This window comes from Spermophilus citellus (genome assembly GCF_964194105.1).
Source record: "Spermophilus citellus genome assembly, chromosome: 5".
Taxonomy (NCBI): domain Eukaryota; kingdom Metazoa; phylum Chordata; class Mammalia; order Rodentia; family Sciuridae; genus Spermophilus; species Spermophilus citellus.
Genome location: NC_138186.1, coordinates 50,456,545 through 50,480,644, shown reverse-complemented (window position 1 = coordinate 50,480,644; position 24,100 = coordinate 50,456,545). Strand labels below are relative to the sequence as shown.

Sequence of the window (24,100 nt, the reverse complement as noted above, 5' to 3'; positions counted from 1 at the left end):
CAAGCATAGCACCTGGGCAGGGCCCTGTGTGTTCCAGCAGAAAAACCCTGTTCAGCGCTGCAGCCTGGCTGTCCACGACCCTCACCCTGTGGCCTCTGATGTGTTTCTCAGTAATGAGTCACAGCAGGGACCCAGCCACCACCTACATCTGTATGCACAGTGCCCCTGCGGCCTGCTTAGAAGTGGCGGCTCCTTTCTTCCCTCGTTTTCCTCCTCCTGCCATTCTTCGATTTCTCAAAAACAGCGCAAATAATTCTTCTTTGCCAACAAGCTCCTCCAGGTTCCAGGGCAGCTGATTCGATTGCTTAGGGGACATGCGTAGCCCTGGAAGAAATGAAAATCGGAGGGAGGTGGGGAGGAATCGGTAAGCTGAGCCAAGAGAAAAAGACCATGTTGTCACAAAACAAGAAAAGAGATGACACTCCTGGTTAAAGCTTTTGAATGTGTCAAACAGAAACCAGTCAGAGTCGGAGATGGGAGGGTGCCCAGGACAACCCGGAGACAAGGGGGCCGTCCCTGATGCAGACTCCCAAAGGTGTATCCAGCACAATCTGCAAGAACCTCTGTGGTTAACAGGTACATTAGCCTGCGTGGTCTGGAATGTTCTTTACACTTAACAGGACCACGGGTAATTACCAAGCAACCTGAACCTGGCTTCACAAGATGGAGATGATGAAGTAAGTATTTTCTCGGTAACCACATCGGTGTGATTTCATAATTACCGAGCTACGTGGATTTGCCATGAAATTGAATAGTTAAAAGCAAAGAGTAATTGCCTGATATCTGTACTCTGTAATTTAGTATAATCTAATCATGGACAAAGCCCAAAAGAAAACACTCTGAAAGCGTTACATTTTTCTCCATACACCATTTATTATTGACATCGGCTAATGTATTCCATGCGTCTAAAGGAACTCTAACCCACGCATACCAAAGTGTAAGCGTAGCCAAAAGGGTCAGCGTTTTATTTCGTTTTCAACAGATTATGAAAAGCAGGTAGCACAAGTGTCCACTAAACCTGTTCTGGTATTTTCCTGAGACTATTCATCCCCTTCACTGACACATCCCCAGACCTGGAGAGAAAACGGTGGCTTCCTCTTGCACAAAGCAGACACAAGGAGGCAAGAAGTTGGGAGCTCCACATGTCATCCCAGTCCAAATCTAAGCCCCAAATGGCTTCTTCTTCTTTGCTTTTTTTTTTTTTTTTTTTTTTGGGCAGCACTGGGGGTTGACCCCAGGGGCATTTTCTGCTAAGCTACATCCCCATCCCTTTTTGGGACAGAGTCTTACTAAATTCCCAAGGGCCTCACTAAATTGCCCAGGCTGCCCTCGAACGGCAATCCTCCTGCCTCAGCCTCCCCAGTGGCTGGGATCACAGGCCTGTGCCACTACACCCAGCTTACACTCACTCCCCACCCCTCAGTGTGATGCCACCTGCAAAGTGGTTGAGAGGAAGCCTAGAATAGCTAAGGACCCCGGGCTGGGGCTGGGGCTCAGTGGCAGAGCGCTTGCCTAGCTCGTGGAGGCTCTGGTTTTGATCCTCAGCACCACATAAAAATTAATAAATAAAATAAAGCTATTGTGTCCAACTACTTCTTTAAAAAAAAAAAGCGAAGGACCTCAACGAGGTGGATCAAGGACGAGTCCACAGTTGGAGAGCATCTTAGAGGATCTGATAAATGTGTGCAGGGCTTTTTGCAGGAAGAGGAGAATGGAACCCACTAAAAGATTTATGGCCATTATTATTAGTATAAGGCTCCGCAGAGACAGAGAGGCCAGCAGGAAAGCAGGCAGTGTGGTGGCCCTTCAGGAATCCAGAGGGTGCTCTGAGCAGCCCTCGCCTCTGCTAAATGTGTGGATGTGGTTACTAAGTAGCTGTAGACACTGCGGCCTCTTTTTCCTCTTTTGCCTTTAATAAATCAGAAGACTGACAGCAGCCTGAGCCACTCACCTTTACCAAACTCCCACTAACAATGGAAAGGAGGACGCAGCCATGAACTTTTACAGTGTTTTCCTTTTCTTTAAAATATGCTTTCCCTCACCCGACAGGCCCCTGGGAGAGCCAGGTGGACAGCAGTGGCTGAGGAGCCCTGAGACCAAGCCCATCCTAGGGGCAGCATGTGGAAGGTTCTGCAGGGCAAAGTAAAGAACAGGCAAACAAACCCCACTAAAATGGGTAAAAGGGTGCCTTGGGGGTGAAAAATGTCAATGGAGGACAGAGGAGACCACAGAATTCCAGGAAAGGGGCAGGGCCAGAGCTGGGAGCTCAGGAGGCAAGCAGAAAGGCGGAGTCCTGGGAGGCAGTGGGTTACCACAAGGTTTCTCTCAGAGCTGGTGAAGAGGGGTGCTGCCCAGCACCCACTGTTAAGAAGTTGGGAGCCTGGGAGCCTGTGGATGCTCCATACCAAGGCCTGTTAGACCCAGAAGCCACTGTGGGGGCCATGGGTGGACCTGGGTGGCTGGAGACCACCACTACAAACATGCTGGGTTCCAGGCCAGAGGAAAGTCGACAGGATGTGGGGGAAGAGCTGTGGGCCATTTGGCCATAGGTGTGTATAGAAGTGGCAGCAGCATCTCTGGATACAAAGAAGATCAACAAAGCCCCCACTGTGTCCCACTACTGGGGTGGCTCCCATCAGTCTACATTTTTAAAGCGCCCTGAGATCCATTGTGATGGAACAGACCATAACTCTGAAACACTGCAACGTTCACTTTGTTTAAGCATCAGTTTCAAGCCCTCTCAGAACACATAGGGCCAGTATTGATGCCGAAAGGCTCATTCTTTATATATTGAACTGCACAGCTGCAAGGAGTAGCACAAATGTTACCAACTCATTTGTCATGCAAACAGTGCTTCAGAAAGAAATAAAATACTATTATGTGGTATATGTGTTAGGCAATCACTATATCAAATCCATGGCATTCCGTGCAAACACAGGCAGAGAAAAGGAAAACAACACTTGGTGAGAGAAATCGCACCACATGGGAGCAGCTAAGTCGGGGAGATGGGGAGGCTAACAACGGAAGCCTGACCGTGCAGAGGCTGTAATTTTCCCAGCAACGCGGCCAGTGTTGAATACCCCTGAGGTACAGCAAGTGGCAGGAATGCAAAACCCTCACAGAGGAGCATGGCCCAGGGTCCCAGGGAGGGGATGGATTGATGTAGGACTGCTGGGTAAAGCTACAAGGAGATACCAGGGAGGGGGGCTGGGGAAGGCAAGAACTAATGGGAGGGCTGGAAACACTAAGCGCGCAATAAATGCTGGGAAAGGGAGCTGATGAAGGATGTGGAAGGAATATGAAGTGAGCAAGGGAGGGTGGGTAAGACAATGAACTACAGCTCTACTTCCATTGCCATCACTTCCCATGCTTCCCTTAGGGGCTCCCTAAGAGCCTTCTTGTAACCAAATTGCCTGCCCTGTGGGAGGGTCTACACAGCACTGGCAGGGAAGATTTGGGTTAAATATAAACAAGTAAGAGAGTATGCCAGGCACTGTCCTAAGCACCTTACACAAATTATGTCTTCTAATCCTTAAATAGCAACCCTATAAGGCTTATTGGCAAACAGGCTAGAAATGTTAATTGGATATGACCACACATCTAACAGTTGTAGAGTTGGGATTTAAAATCAAACTCTCAGATCAAGAGCCCACATCTTAAACCACAAGGACAGCATCAAGATTGGGAGTCTCTGGGGTCTCCCCTTACCTATCTCCCCTTATGAGAATCCTACCATGCAGCCACGCGGCCTCCTCTGAGAAGCCTCACCTTGCCGACTCCCAATCAGGGCATTTGGCTTTTCTGTTTTTCTGATGGGTGGGGTGTCCTATTCCAGGCTGGAGCGCAAGGAGGCCAGAATCTGTCCTAAGGCAGTGCTGCATGCACTTGGCGCTTAACTTCGGCCAAGTGCAAGGCCAGGAAAAGAAGCCAGCCCACAGCAGACTGAAATAGGGACAAACTCTCAGGGCATGCTACTGCCCAAACAAAACCCGATCAGACATTGGTCCTCAAGCACAGAAGGTGGCATATGATTTTGCCTCCTGACTGCTGGCAGTGGCTTGTCTCGAACTATTAAGCAATTCATCCATTAAATCAACCAGACTTTACTGAATACCTTCCACGTGCCAGGGACTGCTCTGGGGATGAAGGACTCTGAGATAAACAACGCTAGATCTAACAAACAAGAGGAAAGGAGAGGGGCGGAGCAACAGGATAAAACAAAAAATTAAAATTCATGGGACCTCCCCAATATGGCGGCTCCAAAGCCGAGTCAGACCTCCTCATCATGGCCGACGCATAGGCCAGTCTCCGACCTCCCCAATATGGCATCCGAGGCCGACCTTCCCATCATGGCGCAGGGCCCCGCCCGCTCCGCCGCGGCTGCTGGCGGGAGCAGTTCCGGGTGCGTTGCGCGCCGGGGGCGGGTGGGGGGCGGTGTCCTGGCCATGGCCGGCCTGTCGGACCTGGAGCTGCGGCGGGAGCTGCAGGCCCTGGGCTTCCAGCCAGGACCCATCACCGACACCACTCGGGACGTCTACCGCAACAAGCTGCGCCGGCTGCGGGGCGAGGCCCGGCTACGCGACGAGGAGCGGCTGAGGGAGGAGGCCCGGCAGCGGGGTCAGGACCGGCTGCGGGAGGAGGCCCGGCTACGCGAGGAGGCGCCGCTACGCGCCCGGCCAGCCGTGGCCTCTCTGCGGCCCGAGCCCTGGGTCTCCCCTCCGGCCTCGGTCCCGGCCTACACAACTGCCGGGGCCTATGGCGATCTCGGAGCCTCCGCATCTTCCTGGGCCGGGAGCCGCGGCCTGGCCTACCCCGCCCGCCCTGCGCCGCTCCGGCGACGCGCCTCGGTCCGGGGCAGCTCCGAGGAGGACGAGGATGCTCGGACGCCCGACAGGGCCGCACTGGGCCCGGCCCGCCGCTGGTGGGCCTCGTCCCCGTCCCTGGCGCGGCCGCCCTCTGCCCTCCTCAGTCCCGACCCGCGCCCAGGCCTGAGGGTCTCGCGAGCGGGCTCTGCGGGCGCCGCGCGGGCCCGGCCCGAAGTGGGGCGGCGGCTGGAGCGCTGTCTGTCTCGGCTCCTGCTCTGGGCCAGCCTGGGGCTGCTGCTCGTCTTCCTGGGCATCCTCTGGGTGAAGATGGGCAAGCCCCCGGCGCCGCAGGAGGCGGAGGACAACAGTACGTCCCGGGCCGGCACAGGGGAGGGCCGGGGGGCGCGAGTCCGCAGGGGCCACCGCCGGTCCAGCGCCAGGCCGCACAGCCCCGCGCCCTGTCGTGCCTCTGTCTTCCCAAACCCTCACTTCCCTTCTCCCCGGCACTGCAGTGTCTTCTGCTTTCGCTTTCTTTTCTTACCTAGTCCTCCCTTCTAAAGCCTCCCTTTCTGCCACATGCTGGCCGGGGGTTGAGTTCTCCAAACCTCTGGTTTTCCCTCTGGAGAGAAAGCCACACCCCCGCTAACACATCGACCCCGTCCCTTTTTGGTTCTTACTTTTGGGTCTCTTGCTCACTCACACTTTAGTCCCATTTGAAAGTCGTCCCCCCCCCCCCAAGGCCACCCCCTGATTTGACTGGCCCACAGAGAGGATCTGGTTGGGGTCCCAGCTTTGCAGTGCCAAAGAGACTATTTTGGACCCATGGGACCTTCATTTGTCAAAAAGTTTATGCTAGCCCTGCCTGCGGAACAGTTGTTGAAGAAGCTTTTGAAGGGCTTAAACTGATCCCAACTGAGGTGTTTCAATAAGGAGTTGAGAGGATCTGTGATTCAAGGAGGGTTCCAGACGTCCTCTGTCCACACTTAAGTTACATAATTAGACACACCAATGAGAGGTCTGCAGGATATGGTATGTCTCCTGAAAAGCTGAGGGTTTATATGCTTTCCAAATGGGAAATTTGACTGTCCCTTTACTCTGGGCTCTAGTAGGAAGAAAAAAAACCCATAATTTCAGTATAAATTTAGGTTAAAATGACACTATAGTTCACGAACTTTTAATATTCTTTGCAAAGCATGAATGTGATTAATACTATTCCCAGCTTCAAGTCAAGGCCACACCTTTTCAGTTGAAATACAGGAAAAAGCTAAGTCTTAGGTATTATGGCAAACGGATGTTTGGTTGTGTGCAAGTCTGTGAGCCTAGGGATCACAGACTTAGGCAGACATTCAAGTGATTCCTCCACTGTGAGAGCAGTTGAGCAATTCTGGGAGTAGTTTATCAACCTGCTAAAGAAATTAAGCAGAACTGAATGCCATGGTAGCTGTGTCACACAGTGTCATGTGCCCACTCACTACCAAAGTGCTTTAACACAACAGCTTTGGGAGCATATACTGGGATTACCTGGAGTTCCCCATCCAGATGGTATTGATCCCTATTTAACATATTGTTGTTTACTGTTAATAAAACTGTCACACATGTTGTCTATTTGGAGCCTAACTCCCTGGGTTAAGCAAGGAAGGCCTATTTGATACCATTTTACAGATAAACTGTTGAGTTGCTTGAGAACCTGTAACCACTGGGATGAGGACCCAATTATCTAAACTACTAATCCATGGTTGGGAAACGTGTACTTTTTATTGTCTCTCCATTTTAAGTGCTACATTTCCATGGCAACTTTCTAATCCCCTTATCTGTAATGTTTTACTTCTCCCAACTTTTGAGAGTGACTTTTAATCTCCTATGTGTTTCTTTTTTTGGTCTCAGTGAAATTATTGCCAGTGGACTGTGAGAGGAAAACAGACGAGGTGAGTTTGAGTTTCTTATATTTCTCCTCCATCAGGTGGAAACTTCCCCAGCAAAGATCATATTAAGGTCATTTTCAGGGAAAGTTTCCTGTAATGTACCAGAATCATGTCACACTCTGCGATGTTTGTGGCAGTGAAAGAGGACTTGAAATGCAGAGAACTGAGTCCCAAGGTCCAGTTCTGGGCTCATTACAGAGGCCTCCCATCAGTCATAGCACCAGGGACTTTGGTCTGCTGCCTGAGTTGATCCAAGGAGATGCAGTGGGTTGTTGAAGGGCCTCGAGCTTTCTGGCATCTGGCAGAAGTGCTGGTAGTTTCCAAGCATCAGGAGCTGTGTTCTCAATTCCATGTTCTCTGGTGTGCACTTGTAGCTCCGAAAACACTGTTCTGATTGGACGCATCAGAGGGGCTTGTTTGAAACACTGTGAGTGGAATTAGCCCTCTTAGTCTGTTTAGAATTGTTGTATGAAGCCCTGATAATTCCTACAAATAATATTTTGGGGAGGCGAGCAGCCCCACCCATTTATGATTCATGCAGAAGCATCACCGGAACGGAACCTGGATGCTGGTGCTGGTGTTAGTCTGGGGAAGATATGAGGCAGTAAATTTTCAGGTTATAAATCCTACCAGGAGGTGTCTTATGCTGCTGGAGGGCATGACTTAGTAGTCTAATTACTAAGTGTACCATGCCAAGCCTCCGCAGCCTGGGGGCTGAGAAAGAAATGACGCATGGTCATCGGGACACCCTTGCATTGACTTCTGCACTTAATGAAGGGCATCCTGCTGCAGATAACCAGATTTATTTTCCCTTGGCTTCCGATGCGTCATATTTGGGGTGTTTTATAACATTCATTTGTTGTATTCATCCACCAAATACCATTGTTTCCCAGATGTTTTGCAAAAACAGATTCATAATAAGCTTACTCTGCCCCCATCGTAAATACTGCAGGTAATGATCAGAAGTGTTGCAGAAACAGAGGTGGCCAGAGGAGAAACTAGAATTTTGAAGACTGAACGCAGAAATAGGAAAAAATAACTTTTCTGTATGGTGATGTTAGTTTTGTCTGTCTTTTATTTAGAAAAGGGTCTCCTGGTTTCTAATTCTCAGTCTTTCACATCTCTAAGTGTGTCAGACCCCAAGTGAATGGCACATGTGCTCCCTGGCCTTCTGTGAGTATCATGCTCACGTCCCAACAGAGTGAGCCCTAGTACATCCTCCAGGTCCCCACTAAAGATGTGCTCAGTAACCAAACAGCTTTTCTCACCTGACAAGTGGCAGTTCAGATGCTGAATATTCCGTATTCCCAAACCTGCATCAGAGCACAGAATAGCCTGTCCTGGGCCTTATCCACACAGGCTTCTTGGGTCAACTTCATGGGCTTATGAAATGGCCTTCATAGAGGGTAGACTCAGGAGCTGGCAGATGGGGACATAATTCTTGGCTCCTGGGATTCTTGCTAAAGTCTCCTTTGGGTGGCTCCAGTCTCATCCAGGACCCAGACAGGCATTTGAGTATCTGATAAGTGTTCTTTTCCATCTCCACCATTGAGGACTGTGACACTTTGTGTTTTTCTTTCTGGGCTGCTGGGTTCATCATCCCTCTTACTGGCCTTTATTCCAAGGAGCACTGCAGATGGCAGTCCCTTCGCTATTGTGTCTGCTTCTGCTACACAGCACCCTTCTCAGGAGCTTCACCTGATATGTATCACCTCTATTCCTAGGCACAGCACTTTGCAGAATTTCTGTGGGAAGCCATTCTCGCATGTGATTGGGGACCTCCCTGATTGGGTGTGAGGCGTTCTGGCTAAACTGTGTCGGAACTAATCCCCACCCTCTCCAGATGCGAGAGCCTGTCCGTGTGGGGGTGTGACTGACCATTGACCCTGAGACTAATCACTGACCCTGACCTTGGAATGCTGTCCCCCTTGACCTTCATTGGATGGAATTTTCCCCTGAATTTCTTGTTCCCCAATAAAAGGCCACCCTCTGGCGTGCTCTCTCTCTCCTGCTAGTTCTGAATAAGCCTTGCTGCCCCACCGGGTGGTTCGAGGCAGGAGCCAGAGGGAGGGCCGTCTCAGACCTGGTCAAAGAAAAAGGTAATTGAGTCTTGTGTGTTTATTTTGATCTCACTAGTTAACTTCTATGCTACGAACCTCTTGTATGAAGCCAGCGTGCTGATCGCGCGGCTGAAATTTCTACCTTTTTTTTTTTTCTTTTTTGAGACAGTATTTCATTATGTTGCCCAGACTGGTCTCAAATTCCTGGACTCAGGGGTTCTCCTATTCCCACCTCCTGGGTAGTTGGGACTACAGGCATGCCCCATAGCACCCAGCTATTTCTGTTTTAAGAATTCCAGGGCTGAGGGTAGCGTAACAGGGCCAAAGAGCAGAGAGCTCAGTGGTAGAGCTTTGCCGACCATGTTCACGGCCCTGGGTTCCATCCCCAGTTCTGCAAAAAGAAATCAATTAGTTAAAATAATACCATGTTCCTTGCCGTCAAGACATACCTGATAGTGCGGCCATGGAGAGGTAGACACTGATGCGCACACCCATCGCCATCGCCCGCTGACCAGTGTCCTGTGCCTTTTCAGTTCTGCCAAGCCAAGCAGAAGGCCGCCTTGCTGGAGCTGCTGCACGAGCTGTACAACTTCTTGGCCATCCAAGCCGGTGAGTCGGCCACACACGCCCGCCATCCTCCTGAGGGGGGTGGATGGGGGCACCACTCTGGTTACTCAGGCCACCAAGCCATGGTTATCCCCAGAAAGTACCTTTAGTGGGTAAGCTTCAGCTTCCCACCTCCCCCTGGTGATGCCATGGCAGTGCATCTTTAGTTCCCCAGGGTCCCCAAGCACAAATCTTTCAGCAAGATCCTCCCCCTTTTCTGGGATGCCTGATGCTCTGGGGGTTCGTGTTGGCGCTGGAAGGGGCCAGGCCCAGGTCTTCTCAGAGTCTCTGAGGACCTGGCTCTGCACGTCATTCCCCTGCTCAGAGCCTCCTTGGCCCTCACTGCCCGATGGGTGGCCTGTAACCCATCGCTGTCCCCAGTGGGGCCCAACTGACATTTCCAAACATCATTCCCTCCCATTCTCCTTCCCCTGAGAAGCAGCTGCTTCCTGGCTCTGCCTGTCATTTGCTGCCTCTTTGGCCTGCCCCTCCCCCACATCCACATAACCAGTCCTAGCTGGCTTCAGGATTGGGCTCACAGGCTCCCTCCCCTAGGGGCTGACCTGATCCAGACAGTTGCCTGGGCCAGGGGAAAGGCCTCTTGCCTGTGTAGGCAGCAGGTGGTCTTCATGGCTGCCCATGGTGTCACATCTGGTCCTGATCATGCCTCCTAGCTGCAGGACCTTGGGCAAGTCCCTGATCCTCTAACAGCCTCAGTCTTCCTGTCTAACTGGGTAATGTTGGATCTGTCTTCTCTACAAAATGAGAGTCCAGCACTGTCCTTCAGCAGCCCCACTCATCCATAAGGGTCCCCTACCATTTCATTTGGTGAACTCGTGCTTTGAGACCAGAGAGGTCATCTACATCATTGTGTCTTCCCCCAACACCTAGCTTCTAGGAAGTTCTCAAAATCACCTGTGGGCAGCACAGGGGAGGGTGTGGGGCTCAAGCCTTAGTTAGATATACTTGAACTGGACGGAGCAGTTCAGTGTTCTTGGTGATTTATTTTGTTTGTTTATTTGTTGTTGTTGTTTTGAGAAAAATGAAAAAGACACTTTATTGGTTTACTAGAGAATACACAGTGGAGTCCTGACCCAGAAGCTGTGATTCTAACTGCCAGAGGGAAGAGTGGGCTTTTAAGGTGGGGATACAAAGGCCACACTGCAGCTGGGCACTTCCAGAGTCACGGATCTTTTGTAGTCTTGGACAGCCGTTTCTCAGATCTGCAGGTGCCAGCCCCAGTGTCTGGATTCCTTCACACCCGAGTCTGTGAGCCTCAGGACAGACGGCCCAGCTCACAATGGGATGAAAGCTATCTTGTTCTTAGTTTCAGTGGTTCAGTCCATGGTCAGCTGGCTCTGTAGCCCTGCGCCCAAGGTGAGGCAGCACACCATGGCCAAAGGGCATGGCAGGGGATAGCTGCTCCGCTCTGACAGCCAGGAGGCAGGGAGAGCAGCTCAGTCCTGAGGAACGTTGAAGAGCACTCTTACCCGAGAGGTCAGAGGACGTCTGAGGCCTGTGGGGTCAGCTCTTGTGTGAGAATTCACTGGGCAGTCAAAGTCAGATGGACTTGTATTGGACCCTCTATCCTCAGGGTCAGTCTTACGGTATCATCTCTCCTGACCCTAGGAGACTGGAGATGATTGGGAGGCACCTGAGAGCTCTCAAGGGGAGAGAGGAGTGGGGGCCACATATGACAGTCATTGATGAAGTCAAGGGCCCAGGGCCTGAGATGTAAATTCTGGCCTAAATGCATGTTGCAGAGCTTTGCATCTTCTTCATGGTCCAAGGACCGGAGCAGCAGCATCACCTGGGACTGTGTTGAAAATGCAGAATGAATTCCATGACCCATCCTGACCCAGTATTTTTAGAACAGTCTTGGGTTTTGTGTGTATCCTGAAGCTGAGAAGCTCTGCCCTATTCTGGGTGCTAGTAGATGTTACGCCACCATCCCTTTCTCCATGTTTGGTCCTGGCCTGTGTGATCAAGCCCTGGCACCTGCTGCCCCCTAGCCAGCCTGGCAAGGGCAGCTGGGAGGACATAGGTCTCACATAGATAGGCTACAGGGAAATGTGTGTTCTCCACAAGGCCACACCCTGCCCTCCCACTGGGGATCCGAGATAGCCTGGGTACTGATCTGCCTGTGCAGGATAGGAGATGACTCAGCCCAGAGTCCTGCTCGTGGTCTAGTAGAAGAGACCACCTACCTCCCTGGCCACTGGGTGATAGACAAGAACTGAGAGGGCATGAGTCCAGGAGGCACAGTGCGTTTTAGCTGGAACAGTCAGGAAAGTGTCACAGGGGAGGGAGCCTCTGAGCCCAATCCTGAAGCCCAGGTAAGACTGGTTATGTGCATGTGGGGGAGGGGCAGGCCAAAAAGGCAGCAGATGACAGGCAGAGCCAGGAAGCAGCTGCTTCTCAGAGGAAAGAGAATGGGAGGGAATGATGTTTAGAAATGTCAGTTGGGCCCCACAGGGGACAGCAATGGTGCCAGGCCACCCATCAGGCAGTAAGGGCCAGGGAGGCTCTGAGCAGGGGAGTGATGTGCAGAGTCAGGTGCCAAGAAGGCAAATGTGGCAACAACAGCTTGAGTGGCGCAGTGTCATTTAAGCAGAAGCACTTTAAAGCTTTATTGATAAAACGTGGGTTGGAAAGGGGACAGGAGAAAACCAATCAGGAGGCAGGTCAGGCCAACCTAGCCAGGGCAAGGATAGTCCAGGCAGGGCAGGAGGACAGAAGAAGCCACCTTGGTCTTGGGAGACACGGTCACGATCCACTATGAAGTGGGAGGATTTGGTTGGGGGTGGGTGGACAGGCTTGAGTTCATGCTCAAGAATGAACTGAATATCAGCCTTTGGGTCCTCCCTGCACGCAGACATGCAGAGACTGGCTGCTGAGGCCTCTGGCTGTGCCCAGGGAGGGCAGCCAGGCTGTATGAGTGTTAAGTGTCTTGTGATGCCTCTACTGTCCCCACTCTCAGGGAGTCTAGTTGACCCATAGGACACAGCACACAGCAGTAAACCACAGCCACCTGAAGGAGGGCCAAGGGCTGTGGCAGGCCACCAGGTCTGAAGCAGGTTGGCCAAACGAGAGGCCCCATAGGCTACCTGGAAGACTGGGCAGGACTATGGGGGAAGCTCCTGGCTTCCCAGGTGTTGGAAGGGAGGCCCCACTGCCTAGTACAGACCCGGCCCTCTTTATCCATGGGACCCTTTTGGACATCTCTCCCTAGGACCCTCAAAACAATGGACTTGTGTCGATCCAGGTTGCCAGCCTGTGTCATGATAAGAACCCCTGTGGTGCCCACAGCCTCCTGCCTTTTTTCCCAGGCTGTGTTTATTTATAGTGCCATTCCTGTACCTTCCCGGCTATGTGTCGGATCCTTTTAGGGATCAATTGCAAACAGGCCTCGGTATTGGGCAGCTTTTTAGTCATTTAATGCAAATCGCTGCACTGCTTTGCAGGTCAGGTTTTAATGATCTGGAATCGATCCAAGCTAAGTGGCTTTTGATCTTGCTGCAGAGTGAAGATGCCCCACAGAAGCCAGGGAACCGTCGGCCACATGCTCCTGATTAGAGCTGATGGCTTGATTTTTGCTGTATTTTTAGTCCAATTTCAGAGTAATTTTTTTTCACCTTTTCTCTGTATTTGAATCTGTCTTTTTTCCCCTCCTCTTAGGTAATTTTGAGTGTGGAAATCCAGAGAAGCTAAAAAGCAAATGCATTCCTGTTCTGGAAGCCCAGGAATATATAGCAGTGAGTAGGCTGTGCTCTTCCATTCCCAGGAGGGCTGGTGCTTTCCCATTGATCCTTCAAGCCCTACGGGCTTTTTACCCTTTTTGTTTTTTGTTTGCTTTGTGGCTTTTGGGCTTTCTTTCTTTTTTTCTTTTCTTTTTTTTTAACCTAGTGGAGCGTTAGTCCACCTTGAGTTAAGGTAGCCACCGTGGTGGGGACTTTCCCTAGCTAGGTGGCCACTGCAGGCTTCCCCTTAGGGGCCTGTTGCTTCTCCTTTCATTAACTTTGCTCCACTCCTCAGCAGCTTTCAGGGCACAAATTTAACCTGTCCATTCTCTCCCTTTGTGATTCCGTTCAGACTGCTCAGGGTCCATTTGATTTTCTGTGTGGCCGCTGGCTGGTGGAATTTTGAAACTTTGGAGCTGGCGGGGACCTCAGAGGTCATCTAGTTCAATTTTCATTTCACAGACGAGGAAACTGAGGCCCAGAGAGGGTCAGGGACTTATCTGAGGCCACAGAGCTGCGTCTCTGTGTGGCTCCCACACCAGCGCAACCACACGGAGCCACCAGCTCTCTGGCTGAACACGGCAGCCTTTGAGATAATGTTATTCCTTTGGCGGCCTCAGGCCTGTGCTGTTTTCCTGGATGTGCTTCCGCATCACCTCCCCTGGTCAGAGTCTCTTCATGGCTCTCATCACCGCAGATTTCCTTGCTGCCAGTTTGCTGGGCATCTAGTGGAACGGGGCCTTGGGGAGTGTGGAGCATGAGCGGAGCAGCTTCCTTAATCCAGCAGCAAAGTTCCGGCTGCTCCGCCCAGAGGCAGAACTAATCCCCCCTCCCCCACCCCGCCAGAATGTGACCAGCAGCTCCTCTGCCAAGTTTGAAGCAGCCCTGACCTGGATACTGAGCAGCAACAAGGACGTGGGCATCTGGTGAGTGTGGGGCGGGGCGGGGGGTGGTGGTTAACAAGGTGGGGACGGCTGCTGCCATTGTTCTTACCTGACAGCTAACTCCCTTGCTCCCACAGAGGTCTTGAGTCTGAAGTAAGAGGCAGGATGTCCCAGCTGAGTCTGGCGGCCCAGGGATGAGGCTTTGGGGCTGCAGAGCAGGGGGCAGTTTCAGGAGGAGACTCACCTCCCAGGCCTCTTGCTGCCCTGCCTCTCCTTGGTGCTAGTTTTCATTTTAGATGAAATGATTCTGTGTGTTGGTTTTACTCAGATGGAAATTGCTTGGGAAATACTGCATTTTATTCTGCCAGTCTGTTTCTGCCTCTTTGTTATCTCTGGCCACTGTTAGTGGAGATAGTGAGCCTTTCAGGAGGCTGAAAGGGCCGATGTGTCTGCTCAGCCAGGGGGAGGGGCACCAGCCGACAGCCATGCCCCTTGGAGCCCCCTGCCAGAGGAGCCAGTCACAAAGTCCCTTGCTCAGCTCTGTGTTTGTGAGGATCTCTGTTCGGGCTCCAGCTCCCCATATTAAAACACACTCTAGGGTTCTGTTGGCTTCCTCTGTAATCCGCCCAAATTACTAATTCCATCAGCAGTGCATCCAGCAGAAGCCCCTTGGGCAGTGCAGCCTAGAGCTGGATAACTGGAAGCATGGCCCGATTAAAATTCACTGGCTTAGAGAAAGTGCTGCCCTGAGTGGCTGAGCGATTTTCCTGTGTTGGAAAAGGCAAAGGAGAATCCGGGTTCTCTCCCCCACGGTGCTCACTGAAGCCCCAACTCTGGAATGACAGCACCTGCCTTTGCACACTTGGGCAGGTGGTTGAGCTACTCAGATGACCAGTGTTGAAAATGGGTCACTTCCGATGGCAGCATTCCTGAGCTAGATGTCGTGCCCTCTCACTGGCTGGAAGAAGGGTCAGGTGTTCATATCCCACAAATCTTGACGCCTCCCTGCCTGGGACCTGGGCAGGAGCTTAGTAACAGGGGACTGGTCTTGAAGAGCCTCGTGGCTCCCATCTCAGAGCCTCACCAATGCCCCATGATCTTTACCCTTAAACAGCTTATGTGCCTGCTCGTCACGGAGAAGCGCAACCTCCTGGATCCTGTCTTTGAGTTCTTGCCATGCAATTGCAGAGCCAGTGATTCAGTAAACATTTCCATATCTCTGTGCTGGGAGGTGGGAATCCAATTTACAGTTTAATCTTCCACACGCTGAGAAAGGCTGTCAAAGACCCAACAGAGGGGGACGTCACTTTAGCGGTAGGGGTTCAAGCTTGCTGCCGTCTTTAAAGGTTTATTCTAAGTAGCCAATGTGGGAAATTTCTGGAAAGAGCACAACCAGGATACCAGGATACCGAGCCTGTTCTATAAGCAAACAGAAGCCTGTGGTCCCTCTGTCCTTCCCCTGTTGGCCTCCTGCTGTTGAAGTAGGACTTTGGAATGTGTCTAGAGCCCTGTGTCCTCTTCCAGGTTGAAAGGGGAAGATCCGTCTGAGCTGGTGACAACTGTGGACAAGGTGGTCTGCCTGGAGTCTGCCCGCCCCCGCATGGGCGTTGGCTGCCGCCTGAGTCGTGCCCTGCTCACTGCGGTCACCCATGTGCTCATCTTCTTTTGGTGTAAGTCCTGTACTACCCTCCCTGCGCTCCCTTTCCCCCCGCCATCATGCCACTTGCAGACAGCGCCTTGGGATCGCAGCGTGGTGCCCTCGTAGGCGTGAGTGATGAGGTGTAGGAATCCCATCCCGAGACTCGTTTCTGTCTGGTGAACTTGAGGTCTGTCTAATAAAACAGAGGAGATGAACAAGTCGGCCTCTGCCCTGGTCTGTCTTTACCTTTGGAGATTGGTGGCTAGAGCATTAGGATAACTAGAAATGTCCTTGATGCAGGCGGGGGACTGTCAGCTTCCCTGAGAGGAAGCTGGGGCAGGCGTCCAGGTGGTGCCGCTTCTAGCACCTGCCAGGATCCCATTATACAGACCAGCTCCAAGCGGGAGGCACAGTGGGGGCTTGGCCTGATTCTACTCCTGAAAAATGTAAGCTCCTGGGGAGCTGCAGATACCCGATGAGAGCAGCAAGGACGTGCAGAGCACTGCGCTGACAGGAAAGCAGGTCTCATCTCTTCGCATCAGGACCGCCTTTGAGCAGGGACCTCAGGGTGTCTCTGGAAGCAAAAGGCCAGGGCACAGAGACCACAGCTCTCCAGAGATAGCCAGAGCTGCGAACCACAGGCCTCCGTGTATACCAGCCCTCCTGCGCCATCAGGCCAGAAATCATTATCGGCAGCAGTAGCAGCCCAGAACACAAAGGGCCGCCATGTATATATGTATGAATCGCCGTGTTCAGGTCCACGAGGGAGGAGATGAAAGCCCGGAATGAGGTGGAGAGGGGCCGAGAGCTGAATAGCTGGGGACGCCTCTGGTGACAGTAGCAGGAGGAGGATGATCACTTCCTAGCCATCCTCCCCCTGCGTGTCTGCGTGCTTGCTTCCTGTGTGCTTGTCCTCTCCCTGATGCATAGTAGGTGCTTGGAACAGGATTGGCAGGTTGCTCTGCAGCACAGTATCTTGCCCACAGGGACACCGGCTGAGTGTCAGAACAGCCAAAGGACATGCCAGGGATTAACGGGGGCTTTGTTCCCTCACAGGCTTGGCTTTTCTGTGGGGGCTCCTGATTCTCCTGAAGTACCGGTGGAGGAAGTTAGAAGAGGAGGAACAGGCCATGTATGAGATGGTGAAGAAGATCATAGGTACGTGGCCCCTGTGGAAGGGCTGCCCCTGCCTGCCCGCGGACCGTGCGCCCTGAACTCTGCATTCTCTCCTGCAGACGTAGTCCAGGACCATTACGTGGACTGGGAGCAAGACATGGAGCGCTACCCGTACGTGGGCATCCTGCACGTGCGTGACACCCTCATCCCTCCACAGAGTCGGTGAGTCCTCTCTGGGTTGCTGAGCCCCATGGAAAGGAAGCCCAAAGCCTGGCATCAACTGAGGGCACCTCCACTCAGCGTCCTGAGCGAGTGGGGTGCCGTCCGCACCTCCTCCTGCTCCTGAGTGTGCTCTGCTCTTTAGGATGGAACGAGCTAGGCCAGACCTACAGAGCCTGGACCTGCCCCTCTGTGGAGGTGCGCTGAGTGCTGAGGCCACTGCAGTGCTGCGGGCCCCAGGGTCCCCGCCTCTAGAGGCTTCTGCTCACAGGGTGTGATGGTGAGGGTTCTGTAGGTGGAAGTCCAGGGCGGCCAGGGTTCAAGGCAGAGTGGCCAGCTCTTGCTCCACTGCTCTGTGATTCTCATAGTCCCATCTCCCCATAGATGCAGTTGGAGGGCTGGTCCCTTGTGGTCACAAGTGGTGACTACCAGCAGCTAGAGCAAAGTCTATCTTGTCACAGCTGGCAGTGGAGAAGTGGGCTTCTTGTCACTCTTATAAGTAAGAGAAAGCTTTCCCAATGGCCTCCTGGGACACACTCCTTGTGACTCTTTGACCAAAATTGGTTCCTTGACTTATCTTTGAGTCAGTCACTGGTGAGGAGGGAGAGGTAGTCTTCACACTTTATAACCATGACCCCACAATCAGAAATCAGCTACAATACCATGGTCCAGTTCCCACACACGCATGTGCACACACACATGTGCACACACACATGCACATATATGTAATCGAAAGCAGTTTTACAACAATCCATAGGGTTAGTTCCCAGGAAACAGGGCTGCTAGAAAGGGCCAGCAGGGCCATGGTCACACATTACTGCAGGGCATCTTCCACAGGGCCGTGGCTGCTGGGGTGGTACTCCCTGCTCCTGACAGTCCTCGCATCGGGTGGCATCAGGGGCAGAATCTGAAGAGGCAGCCACCAGGGCTCACCACAGTATCATCTCAAATGGTGGCTCCTGCACAGATGACTGACCCCATCTCTGTCGCACACTTACCTGCTGGATGTCACTAAGAGGCCACTGCCCCGAGCCCTGCACAGGGGCACGCCCCTTACCTGGCCTCACCATAGGGAGGGCCCCATTTGACGGCTGAAGCACAGGCGCTTGCTCAGTCCCACAGCCAGTGGTGCTTCTGTCGCTGCCACCACCAGACTCTCTGATCACCCCTCTTTGTGCAACCCCTGAGGAACTGGAGAATTAGAACATTTAAGGGTCTGTTTTAAACACGAAGGTGCTTGACAGCCTTCCTGCCCGTCCAGCCCCTGGCAGAGGTGGCAGTCAGGAAGCTGAGGGAGAACAGATGTCTGAGTGTGCACATGTGTGCTGTTGGTCCTCAGGCAGTCACACGGCTCTTAAACTCCCAGAAGGGCCACTCAGTGCACTCAAGCTCCCGCCTCATTCCTGGTCCTGCCAGGAGTCATCTTGTGACCCTGGGCAACTCACGCAACCTCTCTGAGCCATGTTTTCCTCATGATAAAACAGGATTCCATGACCTTTCAGAGAATTGTGGGGAAGAAAGTCCGTCCTTCCTGCATTCATTTATTCTACAAATGTTTGTTGAGCACCAACTAAGTGCCAGATACCAAGGGGAGAGAGTGATGAGGGAAAAGCAAGAATCCCTGCCCTGCTGGAGCTCTTGTTCTAGAGAAGGAGACAGATGACAAGAAGCATAAGGAAATTGTGTGGTGTGGGTAGTGAAAAGCCCAAAGAGGAAGGGGCCAGGGACATCAAGGAGGTGGCCTTAAAGCTTATCCAAGGGTAGCCATTAGCACTTGAGCCGAACTAATACCCAACATGCACATTCCCTTCAACAAGAACATGAGGTGGCTTGGCAGCTGGCCTGCAGCTACAGCTGCCTGGGCCTGAGCTCCTGTATTTTAGCAGACGTGGAGAGCTGCTGCCCTGCGGACTGTAAGCCCATCCTGCTCCCCAGGAGGCCCACTCCCCCTGTGGCTCTCAACCCATCTCCTGAGGCACCCAGTACTTCCAGACCTCCCCATAGAGAGATGAGGGCCTGCTTCAAGAGCCAGAGGGAGATCTGAAGAGCTTGTTTAGTGAGAAAGCAGGGCCGCTGACTGGAGCAGCCGGCTCAGGCCAGGCTTGTTCATTTCCTGTTAATGGTGAGCCTGGAAGGGGGACTGGGTGAGGAGCTGGTGGGCTCAATGTGGACTGCCACCTCCTCAGGCCCAGTAGGCAATGGGAGCTCAGACTCAGAGCCCAGTCCCCAGGGAGTATGTGGCCTTGGCCAGACCAACCAAATGGAAGCTGCCGATCAGGGTTGTGGTGATGCCTGGCCCCCAGGGAAGAAAGCTGCTGCACCCTAAGGCCACCCTGCCCTCACATTTGTCTTTCCTGGGTGACCCTACTGCCCCACACATGTGCCCCTTCCCTGGTTCTCTTACACACGGAGTCCTGAGGAGATGGTCTCCAGTCTGAGGCCTGTGTGACACTGGAGCTCATCAGAGGGTAGATGTGAAAGCAGCCTCCTCAACAGCCCTGTCGAGTCTCCATTGGGGAAGAGGAGATGGGAAAGGGGCTGGGGGCTGGGGGCCGGGGTGGGGGGGGTGGGGGGGAAGCCCCAGGGACCCAGCAGGAGCTCTACCCCTGGAAGGAACCCTCCCTGGTGGCTGTGATCCCTCTCTTCTGGGCCTCCCTGGTCCGGGTGTGTATTCATCCCTATCCCCCAATCGCTGTGGAATCTGGACTCAGCGACCCCTCTACTTGGCATGCAGATGCAGCTGGCACAGTAGTACAGCCTGCCTGGCCAGGGCCGCTGCGGTCACGGCCCAGCTAGAAGCAGCGAGCCCACCACAGCCCCTCACATTTGGACCTGGGGGCCCCAGATACAGTCGGCCCCTTTTAGCTCCCTCTAATTGGATGCTTTTGTAGCCAAGAAGATCGAAGAGTTATTTGAGTGTGGCCCAGGAAATTTCTGTCCTCTGTGGTTTGTCATATTAGTACCCAACGGCTCTTCCTCCCCAGACTGCACTGGAACTTGGAAACTTGTCCCCTTTTGTAGAAAGGGCTTGACAGGCCTGCTCCCTTGGGGTGAGACTGGCCTGCTGAGCCCTGCCCATCTCCTTGTAGGAGGCGCATGAAGCGGGTATGGGACCGCGCCGTGGAGTTCCTGGCCTCCAATGAATCCCGGATCCAGACAGAGTCCCACCGCGTGGCTGGAGAAGACATGCTGGTGTGGAGATGGACTAAGCCCTCCTCCTTTTCTGACTCAGAGCGATAAGTCCAGGCAGGGGGTCTGTTCCCAGTCAGCCTGTCCCAGGACAGCCCACACCAGGGCGAAGGTCACCAGACCTGCTGGTGCTGAATTCACACTTGCCTTGACTATTCACCCTCCTGACTCCAGCCCCAAGGCCTCTCTGAAAGATTTCAGAGGTGTTAGCTTGTCAGGAAAACATGGGCTTCCTTTAAGGGTGGAGGGGTGAAGCCAGGAGTGCAGCCCATCCTCTCTGCCTGGTTTTTGGCAGAAAGGGGGAGGAGGGTTTGTTTTCCATGAATAGAAAACAAAAGGGCAGCCGCTGTGAGACCTGTGGAATCCTGAGGCTGGTGGGCTGGAGCAGCCGGCCAGGAGATGCCCAGTGAGTCTGCCTGGCTTGGGAGGTGGGTCAGGGATGGTGGGATGGGGCAGCAGGGGCGTAGGGGAGTGACTTGGTCCATGTGCCTTGGGGGTGAGGGAGAAAGCCTGTCCTGTGACTGGGTGGGCTGCTTTTGTCCTAAAAGGGGAAGATGCTAGAAATTAGAACCAGTGACTGTAGAGGAACTGTCCAGAAGCACTGGGCCCTGGTCTTCAGGGCCTCAGGGGGGGAGGAGGGAGCTGCTGGCATGGCCTCCAGGAAGGAGCCGAGTCTGGTTAGAGGACAAGAACAGAGGGTCAGTCTGCCCTGCAGCCATCAGTTAGCTCTTCAGTGCTGCTTCTCACAGAAGTTGCTGTTTCAGAGCAGACTTGCAGCCAGGGGTCGAGTCCGGCTGAGAATGCAGGACTCTGGGAGCCTCGCATCAGGGCTGAGAGCCTCCTGCGGGCCAAGATCACCTTGTCTTACTGTGACCACCGCCTCCCCACCGGGCGGGCTGTTTACCCAGAGCCTGCAGTCTGTACCGGTGGCGGCCGCACACTGCCCCCTGCTGGCCGCCCCGGAGTGGCCACCGCGCTGCCGCCTGCTGGTCAGCCCGCGCCCACCTGCAGGAGGGCGGCTACAGAAACACCCGGTGGGGGGCCTCTCCAGCGAGGCTCATCCCTTATGTCCTCATTGGTGCTGGGCAGGAGATTGGAGCAAGCAGAGGAGGCAACTGCTGCCTGCAGAAGACACCGACTGCCCCTTTCTGGGCTTACTGGTGTTTGTTTCTTAATAAAGCTCCAGTCTGCCTGGTTTGAGCAATACTCTCATTTCCTCTGATGTCTAGGTGATCGGCAGGGCTGGCACCAGCACCCGGGTGACCAGGCCCTGTTCTCATAATCAGGCTCCAGCCAGAATAAGAACTGTCACAGGCTTCAGTATCAGGGTGAAACTTGGATAAATAAACTATTTATTAAAAATGGATGTGTTTCTCCTCCATGGTGCTTTGCCTTTCCCCCAGAGGAATGCAGCGCAGGATTGGTAAGCCTGGCTCCTGGAGAGGGCCGATGGGAGAGGCACCTGCTCCTCCAGGGCCTCCGCTGCTTAGTGACAGGTCCTGGGCAGGCCGCAGCACTGGGAGCCTGTTTCCACATTTTTAAAGCTGGGTGACCGCCTCTCCGCAGGGAAGCTATAGGATTGGAACTCAGCAGGGCCCAAATGATCCCAGTGGGTGGCCAGGAGTAGGGGATCAATAAGGCCTTTTTCCTTTAGCTCCATCGTTGCCTCTCCTCAAGGCCCCCCAGGTTCCTCTGGGGCTCTCTGCACCAGCAGGGAAGGGAGGAAGGCAGAGCAGAGAGGTTGGGTGGGCTCTCCAGCAGCTGATGACGTCCGTTAAGAAGCAGGCCTCTTACCTCTGGCCCCAGCCATTGGGGTGACTACCAAATGGCTAGTGTGCTGAGCATGTGCAGCCTGGTGCTTTGGGGAGGCAGGGCTGGAAGCATTGGGGTTCCTCCAAGGCTTGGGGATTGGCATCAGGATGCAGACAGGGCCTTCTTGTTTGCAAGGGCCCAAGATCAGTATCCCAGGAAGGCAGCCTCCCAGCTGTGGCTCCTAAGGTCTGTAGCCAGTCGTGGCCACCTTCCTGTCCACATGTGTCCCAACCTGTTATGGTCCCATCGGCATGCCATGTTTTTAATCTGAAGCTGATCAGGAAGCCAGTGCAGGGCTCTATTGCTGGGAAGCTGTTTGGAGAGCAGAAGCCAGATCAAAACAAAGGGAACACCAAAGGCCCCTCCGCCCAGCTCCTCCTCTACGGTAGGCAGTGGCATCTGAGCCCAGCCGCCGGGGCAGACTCGGCCTCATGCAGAGCTGCAGACATTTCTGAACCAACTTTGCAGGTTTCCTCAGCTTTGAGGGCCCAGCCTCGCTTTTAAGCAGCTCTCAAAGGATGACACAGGGTGGCAGGGTCTGCCTGAGGGGGGCTCTGAGGGCATCCTAGGACGGGTTCTTTGCTGAGAAGTTTTAGTTGCTCTGCCAGAAGCCCTTCGGAGTGCTCACCAGGTCACAGATCTGTCTCTCCTCAGTGACAAACAGCCCTCTTGGGCCCTGGTGGGCACCATAAAGAAGCTTGGGGAGTGAGGAAGGGAGAAGCTGTACCCCACAAATCTCAGCTATGGACATCCACCCAGGCGCTCCAAGCCACCTTCCTGAGGCTCTACTAGGGAAGAAGGTAAACACAGCCATTTGTCACTGACTTATCATAAGAGCTGCGGTAGCAGCTGTTCCCCCTTAATTAATGCACCATCGACTTTGAGCCTCAAAAATCCCTTTGCTGAAGCACGGGTGTGGACTCAAATTCATTATCCTGTTGGCCTCCTCCAAAGGGAAGGGGCAGAGGAGCAGCTATAAGTCACCTAACTGTTCCAAAAGTCCTCCTTGGGGCGGCCAGACCAGCTTGTCTCCAGAGAAAGTTCTGGCAACAAGGACAGAATATGGACAGAGGGTCCCACGATGCACCAGAGACAAGGAAAGCAGAGGGCTCCATGGGCACCGTGCCACCTGGCAACTCCTGTGTCTCAGGGCTGATGCTACACCCAGGTGTGGCAAAGCATGGGCTTCAGCATCCCCAAGACCAGCTCTGTCCTTCAATAGCTGGGGTCCTTGGGCAACTCACTCTGTCCCTGTAGCAAGGAGAGCTGATCTCAGGTCTGCTGTGCTGCTATGGGTCTTCCAGAACATCACAAAGCTTCATTCCACAGGAAAAGCCAGGATCTCTGAGAGGCTCTGGGAGGTTTGATGGTCTGCCCGCAGCCCAGGGCTCCTCTGGTCTTTACTCCTCTGCTGTTTCCCACACTGCCCAGCCACACCTCTCACTGCACTGACCCTCACCAGCCAGCTTCTGCCTCAGGACATTTGTGCTTGCTGTACATTTGCTCTGCATCCCCCAGACATCCACAGGGCTCATTCTCTCTGTCCTTGTCTCTGTCCCCATGCAAGGTTGCACTTGCTCCCCACCCTGCATGTCCTCTAGGGACCTACCCTTTCTTCTCCCCCTAAACCTGGCCCCATTAAACACTTTACTTATTCTTGCTGTCTCGCCGTCACCATTCCAATGGCAGTTCTGCTCCTCGAGGCATGAATATTTGTCTGGCCCATGCACTGCTGTCTGACCAGCTTTTAGAACAGTGCCTGGCACACAATAGGCATTCATTAAATATCGAATAAAAAAAAATGAATGGAAACGTCCATCTCAGAAGGGAGAGCCAGGTCTCAAGTCTTAAAGGCCTGAATTCCTCCAGTTCTGTTCAGATTAGTGCTGTTTGTTTTTCCTTTTCAAACTGAGCAACTTGAGGACATCCCCACTGTCTGACCTGCCATGAACCCCAGCATGCTCCACTGCCTTGCCGAAGGCACCTATCCCTGAAGGATGCTCCCTGGGCAGGTTGTCTACCTGCCCCAGGGAAGCAGCACCGCATTGGCTGCAGAGGGGACCAGGTTGGACTATCGGAGATGCCGGAGCAGGTGTATGTGCTGCATT

The 24,100-nt window shown here is 53.4% G+C and overlaps 1 protein-coding gene across 1 annotated transcript; it reads left to right on the top strand.

Annotated features, from left to right (window-relative positions):
* The first annotated feature begins 4,405 nt into the window (after positions 1 to 4,405).
* Positions 4,406 to 21,546, top strand: LEMD2 (LEM domain nuclear envelope protein 2). Its single transcript, XM_081294519.1, has 9 exons — positions 4,406 to 5,172; positions 6,690 to 6,730; positions 9,321 to 9,396; positions 13,072 to 13,148; positions 13,980 to 14,059; positions 15,542 to 15,687; positions 16,713 to 16,814; positions 16,892 to 16,994; positions 20,081 to 21,546. Exons 1-9 carry the CDS (start codon positions 4,446 to 4,448, stop codon positions 20,229 to 20,231), a joined length of 1,503 nt encoding a protein of 500 aa, XP_081150645.1. The 5' UTR covers positions 4,406 to 4,445; the 3' UTR covers positions 20,232 to 21,546.
* The last annotated feature ends 2,554 nt before the right edge of the window (positions 21,547 to 24,100 follow it).